At 37.6% G+C, this 26,391-nt stretch overlaps 1 protein-coding gene across 4 annotated transcripts; it reads right to left on the reverse strand.

Annotated features, from left to right (window-relative positions):
- Nucleotides 1–7,124: 7,124 nt before the first annotated feature.
- Nucleotides 7,125–26,381, reverse strand: Cep44 (centrosomal protein 44). Of its 4 annotated transcripts, none has more exons than XM_032919499.1 (11): nt 26,146–26,381; nt 22,986–23,122; nt 21,253–21,400; nt 20,016–20,162; nt 18,843–18,965; nt 17,173–17,250; nt 15,959–16,165; nt 14,880–14,952; nt 8,385–8,509; nt 8,094–8,131; nt 7,125–7,351 (listed from the first exon to the last, which is right to left on the reverse strand). In XM_032919499.1, the coding sequence occupies exons 2-11, from the start codon at nt 23,072–23,074 to the stop codon at nt 7,309–7,311; spliced, it is 1,071 nt and encodes a 356-aa protein (XP_032775390.1). In that variant the 5' UTR covers nt 23,075–23,122; nt 26,146–26,381; the 3' UTR covers nt 7,125–7,308. The 4 variants fall into 4 exon arrangements, with proteins under 4 accessions (XP_032775390.1, XP_032775388.1, XP_032775389.1 ...); XM_032919497.1 differs by having other exon boundaries at nt 17,083–17,250; nt 26,146–26,317; XM_032919498.1 differs by having other exon boundaries at nt 17,083–17,250; nt 25,989–26,189.
- Nucleotides 26,382–26,391: the final 10 nt, after the last annotated feature.

The following is a 26,391-nucleotide window of genomic DNA, read 5'->3' on the forward strand; positions in this document are numbered from 1 at the left end:
TTAACATAGATGGAGAAACCAAGACATTCCATGACAAAACCAAATTTACACAATATCTTTCTGCAAATCCAGTCCTACAAAGGACAATAATGGTAAAGCCCAACACATGGAGGCAAGTTACACCTGAGAAAAAGCAAGAAACTAATCGTTTTGCAACAAAACAAAGAGAAGACAAGCACACAAACATAATCTCACATCCAAACACGAATATAACAGGAAGCAACAATCACTATTCCTTAATATCTCTCAACATCAATGGACTCAATTCCCCCACAAAAAAAGACACATTAACAAACTGGATATGCAATGAGGACCCAACATTTTGCTGCCTACAGGAAACACAACTGTGCCTGCAGAAAGAAACAGGAGAGAGCATATATCAGCAGCTTGACAGCACACCTAAAAGCTCTAGAACAAAAAGAAGCACACACACACGCAGGAGTAGTAGAAGGCAGGAAAGAATCAAACTCAGAGCTGAAATCAACCAAGTAGAAACAAAAAGGACTATACAAAGAATCAACCGAACCGAAACCTGGTTCTTTGAGAAAATCAACAAGATAGATAAACCCTTAGCCAGACTAACCAGAGGACACAGAGAGTGTGTCAAAATTAATAAAATCAGAAATGAAAAGGGAGACATAACAGAATCAGAGGAAATTCAAAAAATCATCAGATCCTACTACAAAAGCCTATATTCAACAAAACTTGAAAATCTGGAGGAAATGGACAACTTCCTAGATGGATACCAGGTACCGAAGGTAAATAAGGAACAAATAAACTATTTAAACAACCCCATAACTCCTAAAGAAATAGAAGCAGTCATTAAAAGTCTCCCAACCAAAAAGAGCCCAGGTCCAAATGGGTTCAGTGCAGAATTCTATCAGACCTTCATAAAGACCTCATACCAATACTATCCTAATTATTCCCCAAGATTGAAACAGATGGAGCGCTACTGAATTCCTTCTATGAAGCCACAATTACTCTTACACCTAAAACACACAAAGACTCAACAAAGAAAAAGAACTTCAGACCAATTTCCATTATGAATATTGATGGAAAGATAATCAATAAAATTCTTGCAAACCGAACCCAAGAACACATCAAAACAATTATCCATCATGATCAAGTAGGCTTTATCCCAGGCATGCAGGGATGAATTAATTAATATACGGAAAACCATCAAACGTAATCCACTATATAAATAAACTGAAAGATAAAAATCACATGATCCTTTCATTAGATGCTGAGAAAGCATTTGACAAAATTCAACACCCCTTTATGATAAAAGTCCTGGAAAGAACAGGAATTCAAGGCCCATACCTAAACATAGTAAAAGCCATATACAGCAAACCAGTAGCTAATATTAAACTAAATGGAGAGAAACTTGAAGCAATCCCACTAAAATGAGGGACTAGACAAGGCTGCCCACTCTCTCCCTACTTATTCAATATAGTTCTTGAAGGCCTAGCCAGAGCAATCAGACAATAAAAGGAGATCAAAGGGATACAGATGGGAAAGGAAGAAGTCAAAATATGACTATTTGCAGATGATATAATTGTATATTTAAGTGATCCCAAAAGTTCCACCAGAGAACTACTAAACCTGATAAACACCTTCAGCAAAGTGGCTGGGTATAAAATTAACTCAAATAAATCAGTAGCCTTCCTCTACACAAAAGAGAAACAAGCCGAGAAAGAAATTAGGGAAACGACACCCTTCATAATAGTCCCAAATAATATAAAATACCTTGGTGTGACTTTTACCAAGTAAGTGACAAATCTGTTACATAAGAACTTCAAGTCTCTGAAGAAAGAAATTGAAGATCTCAGAAAATGGAAAGATCTCCCATGCTCATGGATTGGCAGGAATAATGTAGTAAAAATGGCCATTTTGCCAAAAGCAATCTACAGATTCAATGCAATCCCCATCAAAATCCCAACCCAATTCTTCATAGAGCTAGACAGAACAATTTTGCAAATTCATCTGGAATAACAAAAAACCCAGGATAGCTAAAACTATCCTCAACATTAGAAGGACTTCCAGGGGAATCACTATCCTTGAATTCAAGCAGTATTACAGAGCAATAGTGATAAAAACCAGTATGGTATTGGTACAGAGACAGGCAGATAGACAAGTGGAATAGAATTGAAGACCCAGAAATGAACCCACACACCTATGGTCACTTGATTTTTGACAAAGGAGCCAAAAACATCCAATGGAAAAAAGATAGCATTTTCAGCAATTGGTGCTGGTTCAACTGGAGGTCAGCATGTAGAAGAATGCAGATCGATCCATGCTTATCACCCTGTACAAAGCTTAAGTCCAAGTGGATCAAGGACCTCTACATCAAACCAGATACACTCAAACTAATAGAAGAAAAAGTGGGAAAGAATCTCGAACACATGGGCACTGAAGAAAATTTCCTGAACAAAACACCAATGGCTTATGCTCTAAGATCAAGAATCCACAAATGGGATCTCATAAAACTGCAAAGTTTCTGTAAGGCAAAGGACACTGTGGTTAGGAGAAAACGGCAACCAACAGATTGGGAAACGATCTTTATCCATCCTACAACTGATAGAGGGCTTACATCCAAAATATACAAAGAACTCACAAAGTTAGATTGCAGGGAGACAAATAACCCTATTGAAGAATGGGCATATACCCAAAAGAATTCAGAGCTGAGGAATGCTGAATGGCTGAGAAACACCTAAAGAAATGTTCAACATCTTTAGTTATAAGGGAAATGCAAATCAAACAACCCTGAGATTCCACCTCACACCAGTCAGAATGGCTAAGATCAAAAACTCCAGCGCCAGCAGATACTGGCGAGGATGTGGAGAAAGAGGAACACTCCTACACTGTTGGTGGGATTGCACACTGTTACAACCATCCTGGAAATCAGTCTGGAGGTTCCTCAGAAAATTGGACATTGAACTACCTGAGGACCCAGCTACACCTCTCTTGGGCATATACCCACAAGATGCCCTAACATATAACAAAGACACGTGGTCCACTATGTTCATCGCAGCCTTATTTATAATAGCCAGAAGCTGGAAAGAACCCAGATGCCCTTCAACAGAGGAATGGATACAGAAAATGTGGTACATCTACACAATGGAATATTACTCAGCTATCAAAAACAATGACTTAATGAAATTCATAGGCAAATGGATGGAACTGGAAAATATCATCCTTAGTGAGGTAACCCAATCACAGAAAAACATACATGGTATGTACCCATCGATAAGTGGATATTAGCCAAATGCTAGCCAAATGCTCGAATTACCCTAGATGCATAGAACACATGAAACTCAAGAAGGATGACCAAAATGCAAATGCTTCACTCCTTCTTTAAAAGGGGAACAAGAATATCCTTTGGAGGGAGTAGGGAGGGAAAGTTTAGAACAGAGGCTGAAGGAACGCCCATTCAGATCCTGCCCTACATGTGACCCATACATATACAGCCATCAAACTAGATAAGATGGATGAAGCAAAGAAGTGCAGGCTGACAGGAACCGGATGTAGATCTTTCCTGAGAGACACAGCTAGAATAAGGGAAATACATAGGCCAATGCCAGCAGCAAATCACTGAACTGAGAATGGGACCCCTATTGAAGGAATCAGAGAAAGGACTGAAAGAGCTTGAAGGGGCTTGAGACCCCTTATGAACAACAATGCCAACCAATCAGAGCCTCCAGGGACTAAGCCACTACCCAAAGACTATACATGGACTGACCCTGGGCTCCAACTGCATAGGTAACAATGAATAGCCTAGTAAGGGCACCAGTGGAAGGGGAAGCCCTTGGTCCTGCCAAGACTGAAACCCCAATGAACATGATTGTTGGGGGGGGGCGGTAATGTGGGGAGGATGGGGAGGGGACACCCGTATAGAAGGGGAGGAGGAGAGGTTAGGGGGATGTTGGCCTGGAAACCGGGAAAGGGAATAACAATTGAAATGTAAATAAGAAATAACCAATTTAATAAACATGGAGAAAAAAAAGGAGCAACGAGAAATTTCAATTTGCTGATTTAGAGCATATGAGAGGGAAAAGGGCACGGGTACATTGGTCCTACACGTCTCCCTAAAAATAACATGACAAAAGTCCAGATTTTCAAAAATTCCCAATAAAAAATAATTCGAGTGTTCTCAACAGCACTGTTGCTGTCAGTACTGTTTCTAGCTGTTTGTTGCTAACAGGAAACCTGTCATTTTCATTGGAAAAGCTCAAGTGGCATAGCAGTTAAGCTCTGGTTTTGTAGTTTAAAGTTTCAAGCTACCCGCTCTATCCGATACTCGGTCTTCGTACTGAGTCTGCACTCAGTCTCTGAGTAAATGAAAGACAGCCTGGATTAGAAAGGTAAAAATTAAAGCTGCAGTGTTGGTTGAGGTAAAAGGAAAGTGTTGGTGTGTATAAAACCGACAAGGTCCTTCTAGACTTTAATGCTTCCCCAGGTGCCCTTCAATTGCAGAACAGCCGACGGTGGCCTTCAAGTTTAATATGGAATGTATGCCCTGTTATAACTTCCCATTACAACATCAGGACAGAGCTGCCTTCCTCAGAAACCCACGCCCTTTGCTTTGATGTTCCTTTCCAACCCTGACGGTCCTTTCCTTACAGATTCCTTACAGTATTCCTGACTGCCCTCATACAGAGTGTTCACAGCTGTTTCCTGGCTTCTCAGTGAAAGAAGAAAAGGAGAAAAAGATTGCTCCGGGCAGAACAAATGACTGATGTGTAATGATTTTAAAGGACAGACTATGAAAACCACAGTTAGCTGAGGGTAGGTGACAAAACTACACCTTCCTCAAAGACCTTCACTTTTACCAAAGGGATGCTTTATTATCAAAAACCACTCTCAAATGCCCTAAAACATTTTTCTAATCGTTTATTTACTTTTATTTTATGCACACTGTTTTGCCTGCATGTGTCTGTAAGACGCTGTCAGATCCTCTGGACGTGGAATTATAGACAGTTGTGAGCTGCTATGTGGGTGCTGGGTATTGACCCCAAGTCTTCTGGAACTGCGTTCTTAACCACCAGGCCATCTCTCTAACCAGAGAAGCATTTTCTAAATGAGAATAAAATTATTTCAATCTCTTCAACAATCCCAATGAGTCAAACTTTAGTTCTCTAGAGGTTGCTTTTAAAGCAAGCGTCTTGGTAAGTATAACTATACAACACCCCTCTAAGTTCATTTTCACTAATTTTTAAGTTGTTAGAAAACACCATAAGAAAATTTGCTTCAAATTTCTAGTTTCTGATGTTTTATTTTTTAATATCTATTATTTTATATACTTTACATCGATTAGATTATAAGTATTCCCATCATCTCACTTTGTATTCATGGGATATGAGAAAAGGAACCTGGGAGCTGCCTGACCCACAGGGACACCTCCTCGGGCTCCGGTGGCCGCTCAGTGTCACCACAGGACCTTAGCGGGCTGTTGCTGCTAGCATGGTCTGAAGTGAGCACTGCGGACTGAGACGACACAAATGATACCACACAAAAAACAGTTAACTGTGCAAACATGCAGTGGATGGGTGGTTAAAGCTTTGCACTGTAGGATTTTGTAGGGTCAAGGGCAGAATTAATTTCCTTTTTTCAATGAAGACCACTTGACCTTCAAATATATGTAATTACATCTTCAAATATTTGGAAAACTACAATTATATCCCCTGGTATTTAAGAAGAAAAATAAATGTGAGCTTTCTTGATTTCGATAGAGACCTCCTACTACATAATTTCCAGGGTTTTATCCTTTCTTTACATACCACTTTGTGGGTTCCATGGTCCTCTTGTGTGACTACTTTGATTCCTTTAGTTCAAAGTGTACTATTCTTAGATTTATTTCATAAGATTTTCTTTCACAAAGTATGCTGTTTCTTCTCCATCTCAGTGAGAAAGTGTATTACTGATAGTATTCGATACCTATTATGTAGACAGGTTGTTATTTGTGAAAAGTAAAAATTTAACTTACCAAAAAAGATGGGGAAAAGAGGTAGATAAAGACAAAGGGACAGAAACAACTTTATTCTGTCTTTCAACAGAAAACTTGAAAGATGCTCACTCTTCTTTTAAAATCAGTTTTATGATTCATTTATTAAAAGCCAGCAGAGTAGCATGGAAACCACAAGGTGGCGCTGTCAACCCACGCTGGTTCTTATAACTGGGGGTCTAACAGCATTTTCACAATTGAATTCTCTTGATTTTTCTAACTTAAGTGTACTTGAATTCAAAAAACAGAGCGAAAGGACTCATTAATTCTAGATATGCTTTTTGAAATGTTATTAAATCCAAGGGTTATATGCTTCTAAATGCTAACATAAAAGATTGTAGTTTGAAAGTGTTAAAATACTAAAAACTTTTCCTCAAAAGTTATTTCTACTTAAACCTAAATTAATACTTTACTTAATATTAAAATAAATTTGTACAGTCTAATGAAGTGAGTTATGTAATATATAAAATAGATGGATAACTTCCTATACTTTTGGCTATCACCCAGAATTATTATTGCTATATACCATTTACAGAGTTAGAAGGTATTTTTCTAAGTGACTTTCCAAGTGATTTTGATTTTCTTTCAATTTAATTTTAAGACCTTTTCTCTCCTTAAAAGTTGTTAAGTTTCCATTATTAGAAAGTGCAACCCACCTCCACTGTGTGTTGCACGGATGGCCAGCATCTGGATCAGTGCTGACGGTCTAAGGTTACAGACCAGAGTATTCACATGCCCGGAACAGTTCCCTCAGGAAACACACTAAAGACGCAGGCTGTCAGCATTGCTCTGTTAAAGCAGCACTGACTATACAAGAAGAAACTGGATTTGTTTAGTTTTCAGTGAGCGTTTTAACTCTGTTAAAACCTACTCACCAGCATATACACTAAGACTACGTAAAAGTCTCCTGTGTACAATATGCACGTCCCTATTGGAATAGCCCCAGCAAGATGGAGATCATGGTCTTCCAGCCCATGTTTTCAGAAGCATTGCTTAGCATGCTGCCAGTTAATGTCAACACTGCAATACAGAGCTTGCTGTAATGACTTCACTCTGTAAGAGTAATATGCTGAAACAAAGTTATGCCAAGAAAACTGGAAGAGAAAATAGGTACAATTACAACTTAAACTATTAAAAGTATTTATTTAAAAATGAAAAAACTCAAATATCAAATAGAGTGCAAATTCTTAATAAAAATTATCATCTATTAAAAATTATAGTATATTAAAATTATACACAGAATTCTTAGATACAGAATATATATAAGTAGCCAAAGTCCTGGGATGTTTATGCAGAACAGTCTACAATTAGCGACTGGAGCATTTCAGTAACTCCGCGGTCTCTTCAAACCTGGAACAGAACAAATGCTGTGTTAGCTAAGGGCACAGCTTATAATGAAGGACAGGACTCTAATTGCTAGATTTTTGTATCTGAGCCTAAGATAAACTGAGTGTTTCTCTTAGTTTATGTACAATTACTATTAATACAGGTAAAATTCCTGTAGCCTAAGTGATTTTAGAAGTTTGCCAATGTCAAAGAGCTTTGTACTTCTTAAGGCAGTAGGGTACATAATACTGTGATACCATTTCATCATACATGTCCTTTAAACTGCTCTTTGCCAAAGCCAGATGCACCGCCCCTTGTCCCCAGTAAAAACATCAACACCGTGCTCCTTGTGCTCCTTCACCAATAGCTCCCGAAAGACCAGCAGGATACAACACTGAACATGTCTTCTAGCAATTCAGCTCATGCACACAATGGTAAATCAATTATCAAAGGTAGAAAAATGTGAATTAATTATCAACCAAAGCATCTCTGCCCTCTGTAACCTATGATTAACTCTGTGGACAGTGTGTTACGTCATTTGCTGGAAACCAATGACTCATCTCTCTCTCTCTCTCTCTCTCTCTCTCTCACACACACACACGCACACACACACACACACATCTATTATCCACTGAGTCCTGAAGGAAATGCACACCTGACTGAGACTTCAAGGTCTACACACACATGTACAGTTTATGCACACTGCACTCCAGCACAGCTCCTACAGGGAAATGGTTTCTGTCACCCACCCCTTTCTGTTACTTACATTTTTTTCATCCTTTCCATTTTCTGCATAGTTGTTTCCTTTAATTTAAAAACCAACAAATTTAGGCAATTTCTCAAAGGAAACAATCCTCAAATACAGACCATAAATATATATAAAATACACCATGAAAGACTGCATAAAGTAACTTTAGTCAACATAAAGCCCCTTGAGAGATTAACTTTCTAATTCACCATTTCTCTTGCCCACAGCATACCTTACTCATACATACTAAAACAATACTTGTTTCTTCTCGACCTTAGAAATCACCTAAGCCATTTGACAGCTTCTTACCTCTGAAAAATCGTTCAAGCCACAGTAATTAATAGTGGAGCTCCTGGGCACTGTTGCCAATGATACTGTACTGTAGCCAGATGAGTGACAGGTACTGGCTGGCCCCTCAACACTGTATTTTTTATCTGTAAAAAAAAAAAAAAAATACATTATAGGATATCTTTCCATTATACAGTGGAGCCAAATACTTATTAAATTTTTATTTACAAATAAAATAAATTGAAATAAAGTGGCTATCTAGTATATATAAAATGAGTTTTACATACTTTTTATTCTTGTAAAGACAGATGCTAACAATTCTCTAAGAAAATTTTAAAATACACTTGGGTTCTGTGATGCATGCTCATAACCACATATACTTAGGAAGCTGAGATTCACGAGTTCATGGCTGAGCTAAGCAATATAGAAAAACCCTGCTTCCTCCTGCCCCCCAAAACATCCAAAATCATTTTATCTCTATCATGATATGAATCGCTTTGAGTAAATAGGAATGTTAGTAATTTAAACTACAAACTACTTGGGACTAGAGAGATGGCTCAACAGTCAATAGCACTTGACTCCTCACAACCTGAGTTCAATTCCCAACAATTAAATAGTGGCTCACAACCATCTGTAATGGGATCTGAGTCTCTATTCTGATGTGCATGAAGACAGAGCACTCATATACATGAGATACATGAATCAATGTATTTAAAAAAAATAAACTACCTACTTTCTTTCTTAAAATGGTGACACCTATAGCAATAGAATACTGAGGGATTTTCTACAATGCTTTATTAATTATAACAATGTTGAAGTAATTTCAAAATTACTTTATTATTGTTTTGTGTCTAGTGGCAATTATTACAAAAACTGACTAAATCTATATATTTTATATGCAAATATAATATGTATAATATATTTATATAAATTTATAATATATTACATTTATATAATATATAATATGTACAATTATTTTATATGTTATATAAATAATACAAATATAGTATAGAAATAATACAAGCATATTTATACTATTTATATATTATATAAAATATATAATATATAACATATCATGAATAATATAATGAACCATATATTACTTATTTATTATATGATTATACATTATATTAATAGTCACATATTACATATAATATATATTACATATAAAATTTGTATATGACTATGTTTACATGTGTGTTATATATAAATATAAAATATAATATAACATACATAAAGATTATATTTATATATTAATATATTATATATGTTCTATAATACAACAAATATCTAGAATATATAAAATATAATAAATGTATATTCATATCAAGAGGGATCCAATCTTGAGTTAACATATGTTAAAAAAATTTAAAAATTGAAGGTCTAGATTCTTTAAATAACAACAAAAAACTAATATCGGATATTCTGATATCAATGCGTCAAAATAAAAGAACATTTTTCTCATTAACTCCATCAATTACTGGACAGCACACACAGTTACATCATTTTTCTATTAATCATGCCTATTAAAAATTTGGCTACAAACACAAAGCCAAAAATATATCATTTAAACTAGTTTTCATAAAGAACATTTGCTGTGTGCCTTCCTGTATGGTAAGGTATTGATACTCATGGACTAAACAAATACTTTTCATCCGATACAGCCCAATCCTCCTTGACAGCCTGTCGTCTGCTCCAGCCACTGCTTTTCTCTGGGGGAATGAATGGTGTTCTCAGCTTAGTCTCCTGAATAAACTGAGCCTGAATAAAATAGCCCAAATTTCACATGATCTGACTAATTTTGGTGTTAAAAATTCTAAGATAGAAATGTCGTTAGACTTGACACGTTTTGTACTGCTATTACTGGGTTAGATGTCTACTTGTGATCCAGTTAGCTGAGACTAGACAAGGTTGCATGCGACAGCTGTGAAGACTAACTAGACCCAGGTGCTTACAGGAGCTGTGGGAACTTGGCGATGTTAGGAAATAATTTGAAACTCAGCAGAAACTGTAACTTCCAAGCCTCTAAATACGTGCATTATTTTCTGGTAGAGATAGTTGTTCTCCGAAGGTTTTAAACATTTCTTATGCTGTCACAAGCATGCAGGGCTGGGATCACAGCTGACAATAATGGCTCTGTTCACCCTGAACCTGCGGCTCAGATTCTTGAGGCACATCACTGCTTCATATGGAAGATTAGCATCAGGCAAGCGAGGTGGCTACTCAGACAGACATGGCATCCGGGGCCTCAGAGGTTGGTGAGGGCCGTACGTACTGATGCCATTCACATTTAATAGCCAGATCAGCTAAGTTCATAGTATGCTCATGACAGTTCTTACTGTTTTCCGGTACTCTTAGTAAACTCTTACTAGTTTAAACATGATTTCTTAGCCATGCTGGAGAAGATTAAGAAAAGAATTGGTTCTTCTTGTTATACCAGAAATTTTTATTTAAAAATATATCTTGTGTATGTTTTAAATAAACATGCTATATCCAAACTCTAAAAAAATAAGAATAAAAAAAAAAGAAATTGGTAAGCGCATTCAGCTTAGAAAGAAAAGAAGCAGTGACCACACACGGAGCTCCTGAAGTTGGACCTAAGGGAACCTCAATGGGAAGGATTGCTTGTGACAAAAGGCATGCCCCTACTGGAGAGACACTACATATTCTAGTCAACTCTCTTCCTGTGACCACGGATTTCACATGGCCCACTCTGGAGGATTAGTATATCTTACTAGTAATAGGACAAAATGGACTCTTCGGTCTTCCATAATTTGCAAGCCAGTACTTAGACACCAAGACCTAAGTTGTAGAGATCTTCCTTAAGTATTTCATACATAATAAATTATATTCAAAAGTGAATTCATTACTTTTTATGTATCTTCTTTTCCCCTTTATTTCCCTCTAAATGCTAAAGAATGACATACCTGGAACCCAAGCACAGTGTAAGGTCGGTCTTACCGTTTCTTTTCTCCTTCACTGCTTCTACTTGAATCCGTAACACAACTCACTATTTATGATTAGTGTCCTAGTTACTCCCTCATTGTTGATCTGAAAAATGATCACTAAAATACCTGTGTGCTTTAGTTTCTTCTAGTTGATCACTATTCCTCCTGTATGAGAATCTTTCTGATATATAAATCTGAAAATATTAGCTAAACTCCATGACCTCTGCTTCCACACCCTTCATGAACACATATGTGCCCTTCTTGTAGTCATACTGGAAGAAAAATTTACTCTTGGGGTACTACACTTGGACTAATAATATCTTTCTTCTGAGAGGATAAATCTATAGGACCAAGTAAAGCCAGGACCGGCCTTGACAGTTGGTAGCCTACTTGGCAATTAAACTCAAGTTACTGTATATGCTAATAAACAGTATTTAATAGACAACAATTTCACCTGAAGTCATGAAATGTAGAGAACTAAAACCACTGCCATGTCTTTAGAGACTAAACAAGGTCACTATTCAATCACAAAAATGGCCAGATGCAGCCCTCACTACTGACACAAATGCTTCTCTAGTTCGACACTCGAACCTTTTAATCATTCGTGTCATGGAGCATCACGTGACTGTTGCTCCCAAGAGCAGGCAGACCAGAAGGCTCCTCACTTCCTACATGGGCTTCAATGTTCCCCACTCACCCCGACACAGGTATTTACGGCTCACAGTGGATTACCCTATTTATGATAAAGAGGAAAACAAATTTGGAACCTCACAAATTCCTTCCTTACTGAACACAATTCTAAGATCAAAATGATACATTTGTATTGTACTCTGCATCTAATGAGACCAAACAACCTGTGTTTCTATTCACAAGGTGTACTGAGCAAGGTTTTGTAAAGTCTTAGGTCAAATTATAATCTCTATGAAATCAGGTATTCACTTTAATCATAATCTAAAACCTATTTTGAATAAGGGTCTATCTTACTCTGAGTCCTAGCACAGTGGCTTAAACTTGGGTATGCAGGGAGTAGATATTAGAACAGGCATAGCTCAACTTGGAAAAGGTAGTATTTTGTAAACAACAGCCAGAATGCTCTTTGAGTGAGCAAATGTTAGAACTCTTAATACTTAAACATACTGGAGACAGGAATTGCAGGTGGTATTACCACCACCACCACCACCACCACCACCACCACCACCACCACCACCACCACCACCACCACTACTACTACTACTACTACTACTACTACTACTACCACTACTATTTTTGCTAGACAGATCACGGGACAAAAATTTATGCTCTTAAGAATTTTGATATTGAAGTATGAATGACAATGGGAAAAAGGCAACATGCTACCTAATCCAAAATCTGCAGCCAATGATAAATAAATTAAACCCAAATAACTAATGTAATGACTGAAATTGTCTTCTCTGGATTGTTAGCAGTATTTGAACTAACTGTAGTGTTGAGGAAACCTATCAGAGTGAGTTGCCAAGATTCAACTCTGACCACCATCCAGTAATTGTGTGGCCACTGGCATAGTCACCAATGATTTTCAATGAAAGTCATTTTCCTCATCTGAGACATTCATATATGCATAATAATATACTTATTTTACATTATTGTTATTAGGAATGAAATAAGTTAATACAGCAGTTAGAACAAAGCATTTTCTTAAATTGCATACTGTAAAATGCAGATCTAAAGATCTGATGATGCTATACTATTACTGAATCCTCAGGATAAACTGTCAATTGTAGAAGTCTTCTGTTTTACAAACATAATTTAATCATACTATGAGATAAAATGTGGCCCTTTGCTTTTTCTAAATTAAGACTCAAAAGAATAAAAGCTTTTGTTGGAACCATAGATCCGTGATGCTCAGTAACATGGAGAATAACACTAGGAGGTTGTGAGATGGTGAAGGCCCCCTGGGCTCTACACCATTCTCACTTTATCACCATCAGTAAGCAGAGCCTCTAGAGGTCTGCTTTTCTTTTCTCTCTCTTTTTTAAAATTGGATATTTATTTATTTACATTTCAACTGTTATCCTCTTTCCGTGTTTCCTCTCTGGGAAACCCCCCATCCCATCCCCCAAGGTCTGCTTTTCTTATTCCCCAGTACTACATTATTCTAGAACGATTCAAAGAAAAAATTCCCCAAGGTCCTCAAGACTGTACACCAGAATATATTCATCCTCTATACTGTGAAAGATATATACTCTGGTTTTAAAAGCAACTCTTAGCAGTCTGTGGTTCTCTATTTTCTTTGTTCGAAGAGCTCTGTAATTTTATTTTACAGAACATTTTATAAATATAAAACATTTTATAAAAAAGGCTTAAGAAAAAACTGGAGCTATGGCTCAATCAGTAAATTTGCTTAATTTGATTTCCAGAACCACGTTTTTGTTTTTGTTTTGTTGTTGTTGTTGTTGTTGTTGTTGTTGTTTTTCAGCAAAGTATCCTCCATCTTTATTAACTTGGGTATTTCTCATTTACATTTCAATTGTTATTCCCTTTCCCAGTTTCCAGGCCAACATCACCCTAACCCCTTCTCCTCCCCTTTTATATGGGTGTTCCCCTCCCCATCCTCCTCCCATCACTGCCCTCCCCCCAACAATCACATTCACTGGGGGTTCAGTCTTGGCAGGACCAAGGGCTTCCCCTTCCACTGGTGCTCTTACTAGGATATTCATTGCTACCTATGGAGTTGGAGCCCAGGGTCAGTCTATGCATAGTCTTTGGGTAGTAGCTTAGTCCCTGGAAGCTCTGGTTGGTTGGCATTGTTCATAAGGGGTCTCAAGCCCCTTCAAGCTCTTTCAGTCCTTTCTCTGATTCCTTCAATAGGGGTCCCATTCTCATTTCAGTGGTTTAATATTTGTTGTATTCTGGCTGTGTCTCTCAGGAAAGATCTACATCCAGTTCCTGTCAGTCTGCACTTCTTTGCTTCATCCATCTTATCTAGTTTGGTGGCTATTGTGGGCCACATGTGGGACAGGCTCTGAATGGGCGTTCCTTCTGCCTCTGTTCTAAACTTTGCCTCCCTATTCCCTCCCAAGGATATTCTTGTTCCCCTTTTAAAGGAGTGAAGCATTTGCATTTTGGTCATGTGTTTCCTTCTTGAGATTCATGTGTTCTGTGCATCTAGGATAATTCAAGCATTTGGGCTAATATCCACTTATCGATGAGTGCATACCATGTGTGTTTTTCTGTGATTGGGTTACCTCACTCAGGATGATATTTCCCAGTTCCATCCATTTGCCTATGAATTTCTTAATTTTTTTTTTTTTTAAACTAGACGCAGTGTCCTGCATCTGGAATCTGACTACTAGGGTAATGGAGACAAGGGGATCCTGGGAGATGCCAAGTTGGTGAGCTCCAGGTACAGTGAGTGACTTTATCTCAAATAATAATGTGGAGAGTGACTGAGAATGAAATCTGATATGGGCCTCTGACAAACATACACACACATACACACACAGATGAGAATGGTAAAGAGGCCAAATGTTCATAAAAACTACTGCTCTAAACCTGTTTGCAAGCCAACAGTACTAATATAAGAACTTACCATAGGGCACAACATCCACACCACTAATTGACTCAGAGTCTTCACTTGTTGTGTTAGGCTCTACAGATTCATTCTGGAATGCACAGTCATATATTTAGAATAAAATGAAAGGGGTTTCATTTTTCATTGCTAAACATAAGACATAAGAAAAGCACAGGGCATGGTTAGTTTGAATAAATTTGTTTACAAATAATATATAACATGTATTAATGTTTAAGCAAAAACCACTTAGGTGTAGAAGCAGATAGTAACTTTCTTAAATATACGACTTCAGTCCCCCAAAAGGAAAGACTAGAAACTGAGATTCTAAGAAATAAAGAGATTTCTCAGATTATATAAGCAATGTTAAATTTAGTGGTTTGAATAAGAATGACCCCTGCAGACTCATATACTTAAATGCTAGGAGGGACACAATTTGAGAAGGACTAGGAGATGTGGTCTTTGTTAGAAGTGTGTCACAGGAGTGGGCTTTAAGGGTTCAAAAGCCCATGCTTGGCCCAGTGACTCGCAGTGGATCAGGACGAAGCTGTCAGCTACTGTTCCAGTATGTATGCTCCCATCTTCCCTACCACGATGACGATGGACTAACTCTCTGACACTTAACACGCCCTCAACTAAATGTTTTCCTTTATAAGAGCTGCCTTGGCCATGGTGTGTCTTCACAGCAATAGAATAGTGACTTGAGAGTAAACTTGATAATTGTTTCTATAAAATTCACTTTATATGCATAAAGAAGAAAAAGTTGGAATTTCAATTTTTACCTGTTTTACAACTTTTTCTATAAACTTGGTTCTACTAAAATACAAAAAATAATTTTAAGGTTTTCAAAAAATTCTTAGCTCATTCTAAGTATTTGAAGTATTAATCTATTAATCACTAAAATCTCAACTTACAGGTTTTTCAAAATATCTTATTTAATAGAAAACAGCCACAAGAAGTATAATGAAATTTGTAAATCAGCAGACTTTATCCTAATTAAACATGTCTGATTAAGTAGCCTCATGTGTAGCATTTCCAAGAGTATACAAATGCAATAAGATGAACACTTGACTGTTCGTGACAGCTATACACAGTGATACCTTTTTAGACAGAAGCATCTCTGTTTCGAGAAGAGTCACTCGACTTAGAATATTATTCCAGGCCTTCTCATCGACCATCACTTTCCCTTTTGTTGTAGCTTCCAAACACTCAAGCCGTTTCTCTATCCAAGTCAGCTTCTTCAGCTTTTCCTGACATTCAGCCAGTGCAATCTGAAGTGCGGTAACCTCAGGATTATCACACATATCCTAAAACAATAAACAAGACCACACGTGATATGAAGTGACATTTCCATTCCTTTGTGCTGTTTCGATAGCTCATGAAGGAGCACGGTATGAGAATAGAGCCCTCCCCACAGAAAGACATGGACCTTAACACAAGTTTGTCAAATGTGACCCCAATGACTTCATTTTTGCATCAACGACTTGTGAATTCGTTGGTATGATACTCTTACATTAGGGAGCACACTACAACTTGTCATTACTTATTTATTTCTAGGTACTAGCAATGCCTAGTACCTAGAGTGTCACATAGTACAAAGCAGTCCTATAAATAAAATAAACTTTCATGAATCCAACTGTAACCCAAACCATATAAAGATCACAAGACATGAGTACTGTATCAGAAACAGTAGAGATCATATATATAATGGTACTTGTGTCAAGAAGGAGTAACAGAAATTAGCAAGGAGTTGGGTGGGACAGCACACATCTGTAACTCTACCAAACAAATCGCCAGGCAGAGGGGTTTTGCAATTAGAAACTACCTTGAGCTAAAGAAAGTCAGCCAAGGTTACATAGTGAGATCACGCCCCATGGAGACAATATAGCAAACACTTAGCAAAGGGAAAATGGGAATAAAATGCCAAGCTTACAAGTGGTAGAGAACTCCGTGCGAAGCGGCACATCTCTTCTGCTGGATTGTAATTTCCCAGGTACAGGTACCTTTTTTTTTTTCATTTCTCTTTACTTTACTTCTAACTCAGGAAGAAAACTGCAAACAGATCTGACAACTGGAATCCACTAACTCCCACTCAGTAAGATTGATTTATTCTTAAATAATAACATAGATATCATAATTTAAGAGTTGAGTAGCAGTCCAGTTTTCAAAGACTGAAATAAGCACAGACAGAAAGCAGTGTGTTAAGGAGCCCCTCAGTCCTCACTTGCAGCTCAGCCTTGACCTCAGGGGCCTGCGCCTCAGGAATGCGTATGTCAGAACTCTGCTCTTCCAACTCATTGCAGCCTTCACTCACTTCTGTTGAGGTTACTGTCCCTTCAGGAACACTAACGTTCTCTTCAGTATACAGGTGACGGATCACCACAGCCTTCTTCTGCAGAGACAAACACCAACATTTACCTCCATGGTTTTACTGTCACAATTCCTTTAAGTATATTCACAGGAATTATTCTCTAGACAAACTATATAAAGATTTAAAGACATTTAAATTACCACAATAATGTATCATAGTATAACATGCTAATATTAACATATTTTATAAGTGCTTGGGAGACAAGGTCTAGCTTTTTAGAAGCTTTCTAATGTCTTAGGTTAAATACTGAAATATATTTTAAAGATGTTTAGTTTTATTTCAAGATGATGGAGAAAGTACTTACAGTAAAGATGAAACACGTTTAGCAAAGATGTGATTGCTAAAACAGGTTCATCTGTGCTTTTGTAAATGTTTAAAATATTACATGATGGAAAGTTAAAACAAAAACCAAAAGAAAAAGAACAAAATGAAAATAACTATTAGGTGTGGTAGCACACAGCCATAATCCCAGCATTCACTAGGCCCAGACAGAAGGGTTAGAAAGGCCAGGCCAACCTGGGCTATATAGTGAGATTCTGTTAATGAATAAACAAACAGTATCCATGAATCCAATATGATCAGAATAGTCAAATATTTATATTTTCATAAATGTTTAACTCTTCTTTTGTGGTATTATCCTCCTTTATTGTAAGATTTAAAATATTGTACTTTAAAAAAAAGAAACATTTTATATCTTTTATCTAATTATACATTGATTATTAGTCTCTATTCTGTCCTTTTACCCAGAAAGGAAAATATCTGGAAGTACATTTATAATTAAAATGAAATATTAGCTTAGAGTTCCCCTTGGATATGAAAAACTGCTATCTCTAAATGTATTGGATTCGTTTAGCCACAGGTGCTCAAACCAGACAAAGACAGAGACAATGTATACCTAAAATAAGGAATACTCAAAACCAGATTACAAGAGAATCTATACTCTTGGTTTTCATTGCAGCTAAATGAATCTTCATAATCACTGCTGTTACTAACGGGTTACTTAATACATACACACCCCTTTTAGGGTGATCGGATATGTAATTATGAGTATACACCGAGGGCTTGGAAAGATATCTCAGGTTAGAAACACAAACTCTTGCAAAAGGCACAGGTTTGGTTCCCAGCACCAGCACTCACATGGAAACTCACAACCATGCATGACTCTAGTTCCAAGGGATATGACTCACTCTTTTGCTTCCTTCTGATATACAACCACATAAGATAAAAAGGATATATTACTTAAAGCATGCCAATGCCTCTATAATATAACCTTACTACATTTTATCTGAGAAATGAAAAAAAAGGATTCAACATTAGAAATATAAAACATATTCAATTTTTCCTCTTTTCACTTCTCACAAGTTTAGGAATGGTCCCCAAACATGTGCGCTAAGAAGTCACCTGCTGAGACTGCAGGGAGGAAGGGGAAGTGGGATAAGAGAGAGCCACAGGGAGTGGATATAATCAAAACACATAAATAAATGAAATAAAGGCCTTTGAGAACACTAATATGCACTACTAAAAACATCATGTATCCTGCGCTGCCTGCTGCAGGGGAGAAATGTATCTTTACTGTCTGTCTGCAGATGCCTCTGTTCCTTTTCTTTTCTCACCTTTCCTGATGTCATAAACCTGCCCGTGACGCCAATGCCAACTGTCTCTGCAGGGCACTTCTCACGGCTTGAACAAGATTCTGGCTTTTCAGAAATGCTCTTCTTCCTTTGGCATGATGAATTCTAAGAAAGGAAAAGGAGTAGACAAAACAATACAGTGTGTAGGAAAGTGTGATGCACATTGTCATTCTATTAATACTTAGTTCTGATAACAGCCAATAGTCAAAGTAATGCAGCACGCTTTGTTTAGTTGTTTCTTGTAAATTTGGGAGAGACTAGTATGGTGGTGCTGCAATCCCACACAGAGAAGACTGTGGAAGGAGGGCTGAGGCCAGCTTTAGTTACACAGAAAGTATAAGGCAACCTGGGTTACATAGTTAAAAAACAAAAATGAACAAAAAAAAATTAAAAAGTGTCAAAAATACATTATCTTTGAACTGTTAAGTTACAGATCATAGATACGTAAGACACGTGACTAGTATGGGAGAAATTATGATCCTTGACAGGGTTATTCCCTATATGTGTATAATGGAGCAACTGTGGCATCCAATATGTGGGCTGTATAGAGCAATGAGATTTACATTGAGTAGGTACTTATGGCTTTAGGTCAGACTGTGGGACATCCTAGCCTTGCAGTGACCTGTCCTCAGCAAGAAGTTAGCTGGGAAGCATTTATGTCCTATAGAGGAGATTCTGAGACATGAAAGTTAAAAAAGTTAAAAGGAAGGACTCTTCCTCTGTGGTTTTACACATTCACGTCTCATCGAATTCCCATCTTGGTTCTACACAACCTTTTTTTTTTTTTTTTTTGGTAGAAACTAATCCTAGTTCCTAGATATGCCTTTGAAATTCCTAGACAATTACGCATATAGCATTAACACCAAGAATTCCCTTCAGTTCATAAAACACTCCGACAAATAACAGTTGGAGTATTCACCCACCAAGCTTAACTGCCCACTCCCTTCCCTTGCTTTTGCTTCAGTAAGTCTGTCTCTGTGCTTAAGTCCCTTCTAATGCAGCCCCTGAATTCTCTCTCTAATCACTGGAGTCTAATAGGCAAAGAACTGGGCTCAGAAAGTCGACTGACAATGTACTTTTAAATAATTTTCTGTTTACTCAAATACTGAGTTCTTTTAAGCATCAGTTAGAACTAAAATCAATTCATAAAATCACCTTGTCAAGACCAATCAATTTCTTGTGTTTTTTCATCACACAATTTAATATATCACAGACAATTTCAATTTTCCATTCAGCAAATCCAGACTGTATAAACTGCTTTTTTGTCAAAATTGGTTTATAATCAAACTGATCACGAAGAAGCTGCAAAGGAATGCAGGTAATAATTAGGAACAATTTATTTGTTTAATTCAAAATTATATAGCCAAAAGGTAATAACTATCTTTAGAGGAAGACCAAGCCATTAAGTAAAGGTACTAAAAGTATAGAGCTGGTATTGAATTATGCCCAGGAATGAGACAGGTTGCTAGGGATATGTTGGGGGGAGGGACAGAAGGGAAAAGAAGAAAGAAGAGAGGGAGAGGAAAGGGGAAGGGAGAGAGCAGTTTAGGACAGCCTGAGCTACATAGTGAGACCCTGTCTCAAACAAAACAAAACAAAACAAAACACACACACAAAAAATCATAATACCTTACGAAATTAATGGTAAACGTAAAGTTTTTAAAAATCAAAATCAATCTAGATCGAATTCAGTCTCCATTAAAGTGTCTAGATGCTACTGCAGATATAAGATCTGGTCTCAGATTTCAAGGAACAAACTATGAGAGTTCTGCTTTGTATATTAGAAATAATTAATACAGAAGCCTGTGGGCTGTCAGTTCTCTCTCTTGCTTCCTCCAGTATACAAACATTTAGTAAAATTTCATAGAAAGCAGGCAAATTACAGTCAATGACAAACATTTACCAGTTGCCATAATTAATAAGAAATGTTGAGAGGCAAACAGGAATTATATATTAATTGCAATAGAAACCACATTTTAATGATATGAAAATACTCAGTCAAGTATACACATGTGCGACACATGACAACATATAATAGTCCCAGAATATAATGAAGCTGAATTTTATTTCTATAGCCTAGTAATTAAATTATATTACTTCCACGTTTAGACACATAAATACTTATACTGCACTATAATTCACACAATATTCAGAAGAGGAATACATTACAGGTTTGTAGTCCAAGTGCAAAAGGCTATGCATCTAGACAACATCTAGGTCTCTGCGAGCACACTGATATTTTCCCAATGATAAAACTGCCTATTGATGGATTTGTCAGGATTTATATACCATCGTTAAGTAAACATGAAACTGTGTTTTGATAGTTATTACTAAAATATTAATTTTAAAAATCACTCAATAAAGTGATTATTGTTTCACAAACTCAGAATACCTTATAGACAGTATCTGTAAAGCGCACATCATTCTTCGCTATGAGCTCTATATTGGATTCCATCAGAAGTTCTGCTACATGAGGGGAGTATGAGGTAAGAGAATAGCTGATGATGGGCAAGGATGCTGCTGTGTCTCCCTTCATCAGGCTGTCAGGGAAGGAAAAAGACTTAATTCACATCAGTCCAAAACCTGGGTGACTAAGGATAACTAGCAACGTTGCCAATAGCTTGTTTGTCATTATAGCCACAGCAATGAAGAAACGTATGACTCTCCACTTTCTGTGCTAACTTTGAACCACTCTGACCAGATTATGACACAGTACTGTTCATTCTCATGTGCTCAGAACTTCAACATCACAGGACAGCCTATCTCCTACCATTTTATAGGTTCTCCAAAGTGTATTCTTACTTGATCTATCTTGTTTCTCCTATAAATTATGGTATCTGCTTCCCATGCTGTCTGTGTCTAATCATCTACTTAATTACTGGTGGACACTGACTTGCTGACTCCTGCACAAAGAAGCAAATGAATTATATCTTCAATCAGCCAGCAGAAGTTATGCTGTACTTCTATATGAACAGCATGTCTTCCCCAGCTCCACCCCAAAGGTTTTGCTTTCATTTGTGCCAAGCCCATAGCAGCAGCAGACGGAAGGCACCTGCTGGGTAAACTCTACTTTTCAGGAAGAGATGGAGGTGCTCTGAACTGCTAAGGCATCTTTCCAACACTCCACTCAAATTTTAGTAAGAGTTTATAGCATGGAGCCTGCTGTGAGAAAGCTCACTAATCAGAATCTTCCACGATAAAAGAACACATGATGTAAATGGACTGAATCTATCTTCTATACAAAGAAATAAACTTGCAAAAAATGTTAACCCTGTGCTCACGTTGGCTATATTAAAAATACTACTATCCTGTGGAATGAAAGAATGGCAGATTATACAATTAATAAAATCCATTCTACTCCAATGAGCAAAATTAGATAGAGACAGTATCTAGACTGATGTATATACAGCTAACAAATGGCCATCTTAAATGCTCTTGGGTTGAAATATTTATTCATACTTATAAGTTCCTACAGTTCCCTCCTTTCTTAAATATATACACTTAAATATTACAACATCAGATATGTGTATATACAAGTAAATTTCTCTTAAATTTATTACATCTATTTATTGTGCACTCACAAGCATATACGATAGCACAGGCATCTTGGTACGCACATGAGGAAAAAGGACAATTTGAGGGGCAGTTGGAGCTTTTGCTTCAGTGTGAGGCCTGGGGATTGAAATCAGGGTCGTTGGGCTTAACAACCAGTTCCTGTACCAAGCTGTTAGCCCAAAAGTGAATTTAAATAAGACTCATAAAAAGAAAACGATGGGCGGGGGAAGCTCATCAGCGGGCCACGCGCTGAGTGCTCGTCACTCCATTGGCCCCAGAAGGTCTGAGCCAACCCCCCGAGTGCCCAGAGGCAGGGCTCCACATGTGGGTAGACTGGGCAGGAGAAGCCCCAAGTGGGCGGATGCCGCCCTCTCCAGGGCTTGGAACATACTCACAGCCAGCAGTGAATTCAATGGCTGAGGTGAGGTACCTCGTGGGCCTCCTAACCCAATTCAGACTACACCCCCCCCCCAAAAAAGAAAAGAACATCATTATCTTCATCATGTCATATATTATCTCAAACGTTTTTCAAAACAATAAGTTTCAAATATCAAATGCATTATAGCTTACCCGACATAATCCACCTCATTAGGGTAATTTAGTGAACGAAGAACTTGTTCCAGCTTCCTCAAACTTCTTTTTAGGTCACCTGTTGCCATTATAATCTGATTCCGCTCCAACTCTTAAATAATCTTACAACCTTTCATCTAAAAATGAGATTATGAAATCCTGGTTAACTGTGCACTTTGGGAAGCTGCTCTGTTCTACTGCATATATGGCTTCTACCCCTACTCTGCATGAATCCCAGCACGTTACACCACTTACTTGTACTCCTCAGAACTTAGTGCTTCTGTGACAGGTTAAGGCCTTACTGCCTCATGACTACTCTAAACCCTAAGTGCAAACTTGGCTTCAACCTCACCCTCTATTTTTTCCTTTCAAAAAAATAAGTTTGCCTTGTATTTATGTTCTTCCAATGTATTCAACCTAGCACTCTCCCAACTGTTTTACCTTGAATGATAATGGACTCTCACAATTACCTTTTCGCTGGGACTATACACTTAACAGAAGGACACTCAGTGGAAGGAGATGTATTGGCTCAATGCTTGAGCGGGTATGAATCCTCAGCGTGGAAACCATGGTGACAGGCAGCAAGAAGGTGGCAGGAATGTGCACTAGCTGCTAGCCCACATTAGAGCAGGCAGAGGAAGGACAGCAAAGAACTGGGTCAAGCTACCTATCATCTTACGGCATCTTTACTCCCAAGGCAACTTCCTCTAGCCAGGTCCCACCTCCCAAATATTCCACAGCCTGTCCAATTAGCACCCCAAGCTGGAGACCAAGTTATCAAACATATGAGCCTATGATGGACACTTCCCATTCAAATCATAGTTGGTACCATTTGGAAAAAAATAGCAAGTTGAAACGGTCTCTATCAGTAATTACCTTGAATGCTTACAAATCCTATCAAATATAAACAAAACAAATGAATACAAATTTTGCACAGATTGAAGTTATTATCACCAGGGCTTGGGTTTCATGTAGTTGCCAATCAAAGATGCCTATCTTAAAAACCAAACCAAACTCATACTTTACCAATATCTTGCTCAAGAAAATTACATTCAGAAAATAAACTCTTTTGAGACTGAAGCTCCTTTACAATGAAAATCACTGATATTAAAAAAAAAGAAGAACAATTAACAATTAGATAAACTATACTTAGTGATTTCTTTTTCCCCAGTCAGCATTTCAGCAACTAACAACATATAAATCACCCCTTCCCATACACCTCTGCATCTGTATGGATCAAGAGAAGAAAGCTGGCCATGTGCAAACAATTCTAAGCCTGGGCCACCACCCATTTCTGTAGCCATTTCCCTAGATTTGGGCACCTAGTCAAGCTCTATCAGAAGACCATTCCCACTTCCAGTCTGCTCTTTATGAACACATTGAAGAACAAGCTGCTAAATATTCTCCTAGTATTCTTGCACTGATGTTCTGGTCACCGTTTTTAACATTAAATTACACCTCCTGAACATTAACATATTCAGACAATGAGGATTTTAGGGGGAAAAAGGAAGACTCTAAACTTAAATTATACAACATATTGGTCAAAGCAGTAAGCCTTACTTCACATCTTTCCAGATGCCAGGGTTGGACAGACATACAGATATGGTAAGACGGACTTCCCAGATCAACCTTTACTGCCTAGGAAAGGTGAAGTGGCAACTCCTTTAGCCTCTAGCTGTAACTACAAACACTGTTCCTGGAATTTAGGATTGCAGGTCTGATCCTGTGTCAGTTTCCAGACCCATCTGCCAACACAGTGGTTAGTTTTGTTCATATCCCATCTTCCCAGGATATACAATTGTATCTAATACTCTGTGGTTCTTTTCTTTTGGTGGTATCCTAGAATATTATTTCTGTTTACATTATTTCTACCTCTGGTAATGAGATTTCAGACAATAAAGTATGCCTTGGTAATGCATCCTCTTCATTACCAGCACAATAAACATTTTGAAGAAGAGTAAGATTCAAGTACAGCTTGTATCTGTAGGTGACAGAGGTAAATAATATAACAGAAAAGAAAAACATTAAAAAACAAAAACATAGAAGTATGTTTTTAGTAAAGGCTTTCCTAATTTTTTTTAAATTGGTAAATACTACAATTATTACTAGTAATTGGAGCTAATCAATTACTGATACATACTTTACACTTGATCATACTTAAAAGGTCAATAAGCGATCTACATATTTCTGAGCCAAAAATTAGCATTTTCACTTTATATTAATTATAAAAGGACGTTAAATTGAAGACCGTATACAGACTCAATCAATGGTCTACTCAGCTTTCTTAAGAGTTAGGACAAATCAAACGTGCCAACTGAATCGCTGGAAGACATTGTGAGAACACTGACACAGCATGGCTTTGGCTGGGTATGGGAACTGAACTCAGGAACTTGGCTTACTACCAATGGCTCTACACTGAGCCAGTCCCCCAGCCCAGCAGTTTAAGATGCTTTGTTTCAAACCCAGCTCAATCTCATAGTGGCTACAGGTCTTTAAAAACACGTCACTGGACTCAAAAATTATTTTGTTCAGGCTAAAGTAATTAGCCTTTAATAATCACAGTGGATAGCTAGGATTTTGAGATCCAGCTTGATATATCTAAAAGCCAAACTTTAGATAGAGGAATAAAAATCTGTAGAAATTAAATTGACAAAATCTCTCCATAATAGATACTAGGAAAATGCTGTTGTAAGAAAAGATTCGATGGGGGTGGGGAGAGCTAGCTAGGGCGAATGGGAGCAATAGCTCAGCGGCACCGCTGTGTTCACATGTGAAAATGCCTACAAATAATTCTGTAAAATAGTCTAATGTAGCCATAAGTCTAGAATACATACAGAATGGTTTTCTTTTTATACAGAGAAAATCTGTAGTATTCAAAGTACACAGAATTCTTTTTTAAAAACATTATGAAGATGAAAACAATGAGAGTACTTTTACTATTCTAGACAGTCTTTGGAGCTACATGTATTCTTGACTAAAAGTAACAAAAAGGCATCAACGTACCTTTAACTTGGCAGCCACAAACCAATTCTAAGAGGGCGGACTACGATTCTTTCTACTCCATGCCTTCCAAAAACCATACTAATTTGCTGGGTGCATAAGCAAATCCCACCTAGAATTCCCCTCCTACCTCTAAATTTAAAAGAATGAAATGGTAGACCTGATCGTTCGCCTACAACCCAGGAACCTCGGTGAGTACAGCAGAAAGGCCACTTTGGTCTAAACCCGCGAGCTCCAGTTCAGCCAGCAGCCGCTAAGCAAAATGAAAGGTTCCCAAGGCGACAGGATCAACACGGAAAGAAGGGAGCACAAGTGGCGGGAACAGGTTCTCCAGTCCTAGAGCATTAGCGCCCGCGCCCTGAGTCGCTTCTCGTGCCGACGGTTTGTTTAATGAACACAGAGTTAA

Source organism: Rattus rattus, chromosome 13 (assembly GCF_011064425.1).
Source record: "Rattus rattus isolate New Zealand chromosome 13, Rrattus_CSIRO_v1, whole genome shotgun sequence".
NCBI classification, from domain to species: Eukaryota; Metazoa; Chordata; class Mammalia; order Rodentia; family Muridae; genus Rattus; species Rattus rattus.

Excerpts from the sequence above, each read along its gene's own strand:
- Cep44 (XM_032919497.1), bottom strand. The coding sequence starts at position 23,074 with ATGGCAACAGGTGACCTAAAAAGAAGTTTGAGGAAGCTGGAACAAGTT. Across the intron at positions 14,953-15,958 it reads AGATGCTTCTGTCTAAAAAG|AATGAATCTGTAGAGCCTAA; the intron begins GTATCACTGTGT and ends TGTGCATTCCAG. Across the intron at positions 8,132-8,384 it reads GCTTGAACGATTTTTCAGAG|GAAACAACTATGCAGAAAAT; the intron begins GTAAGAAGCTGT and ends TTTAAATTAAAG.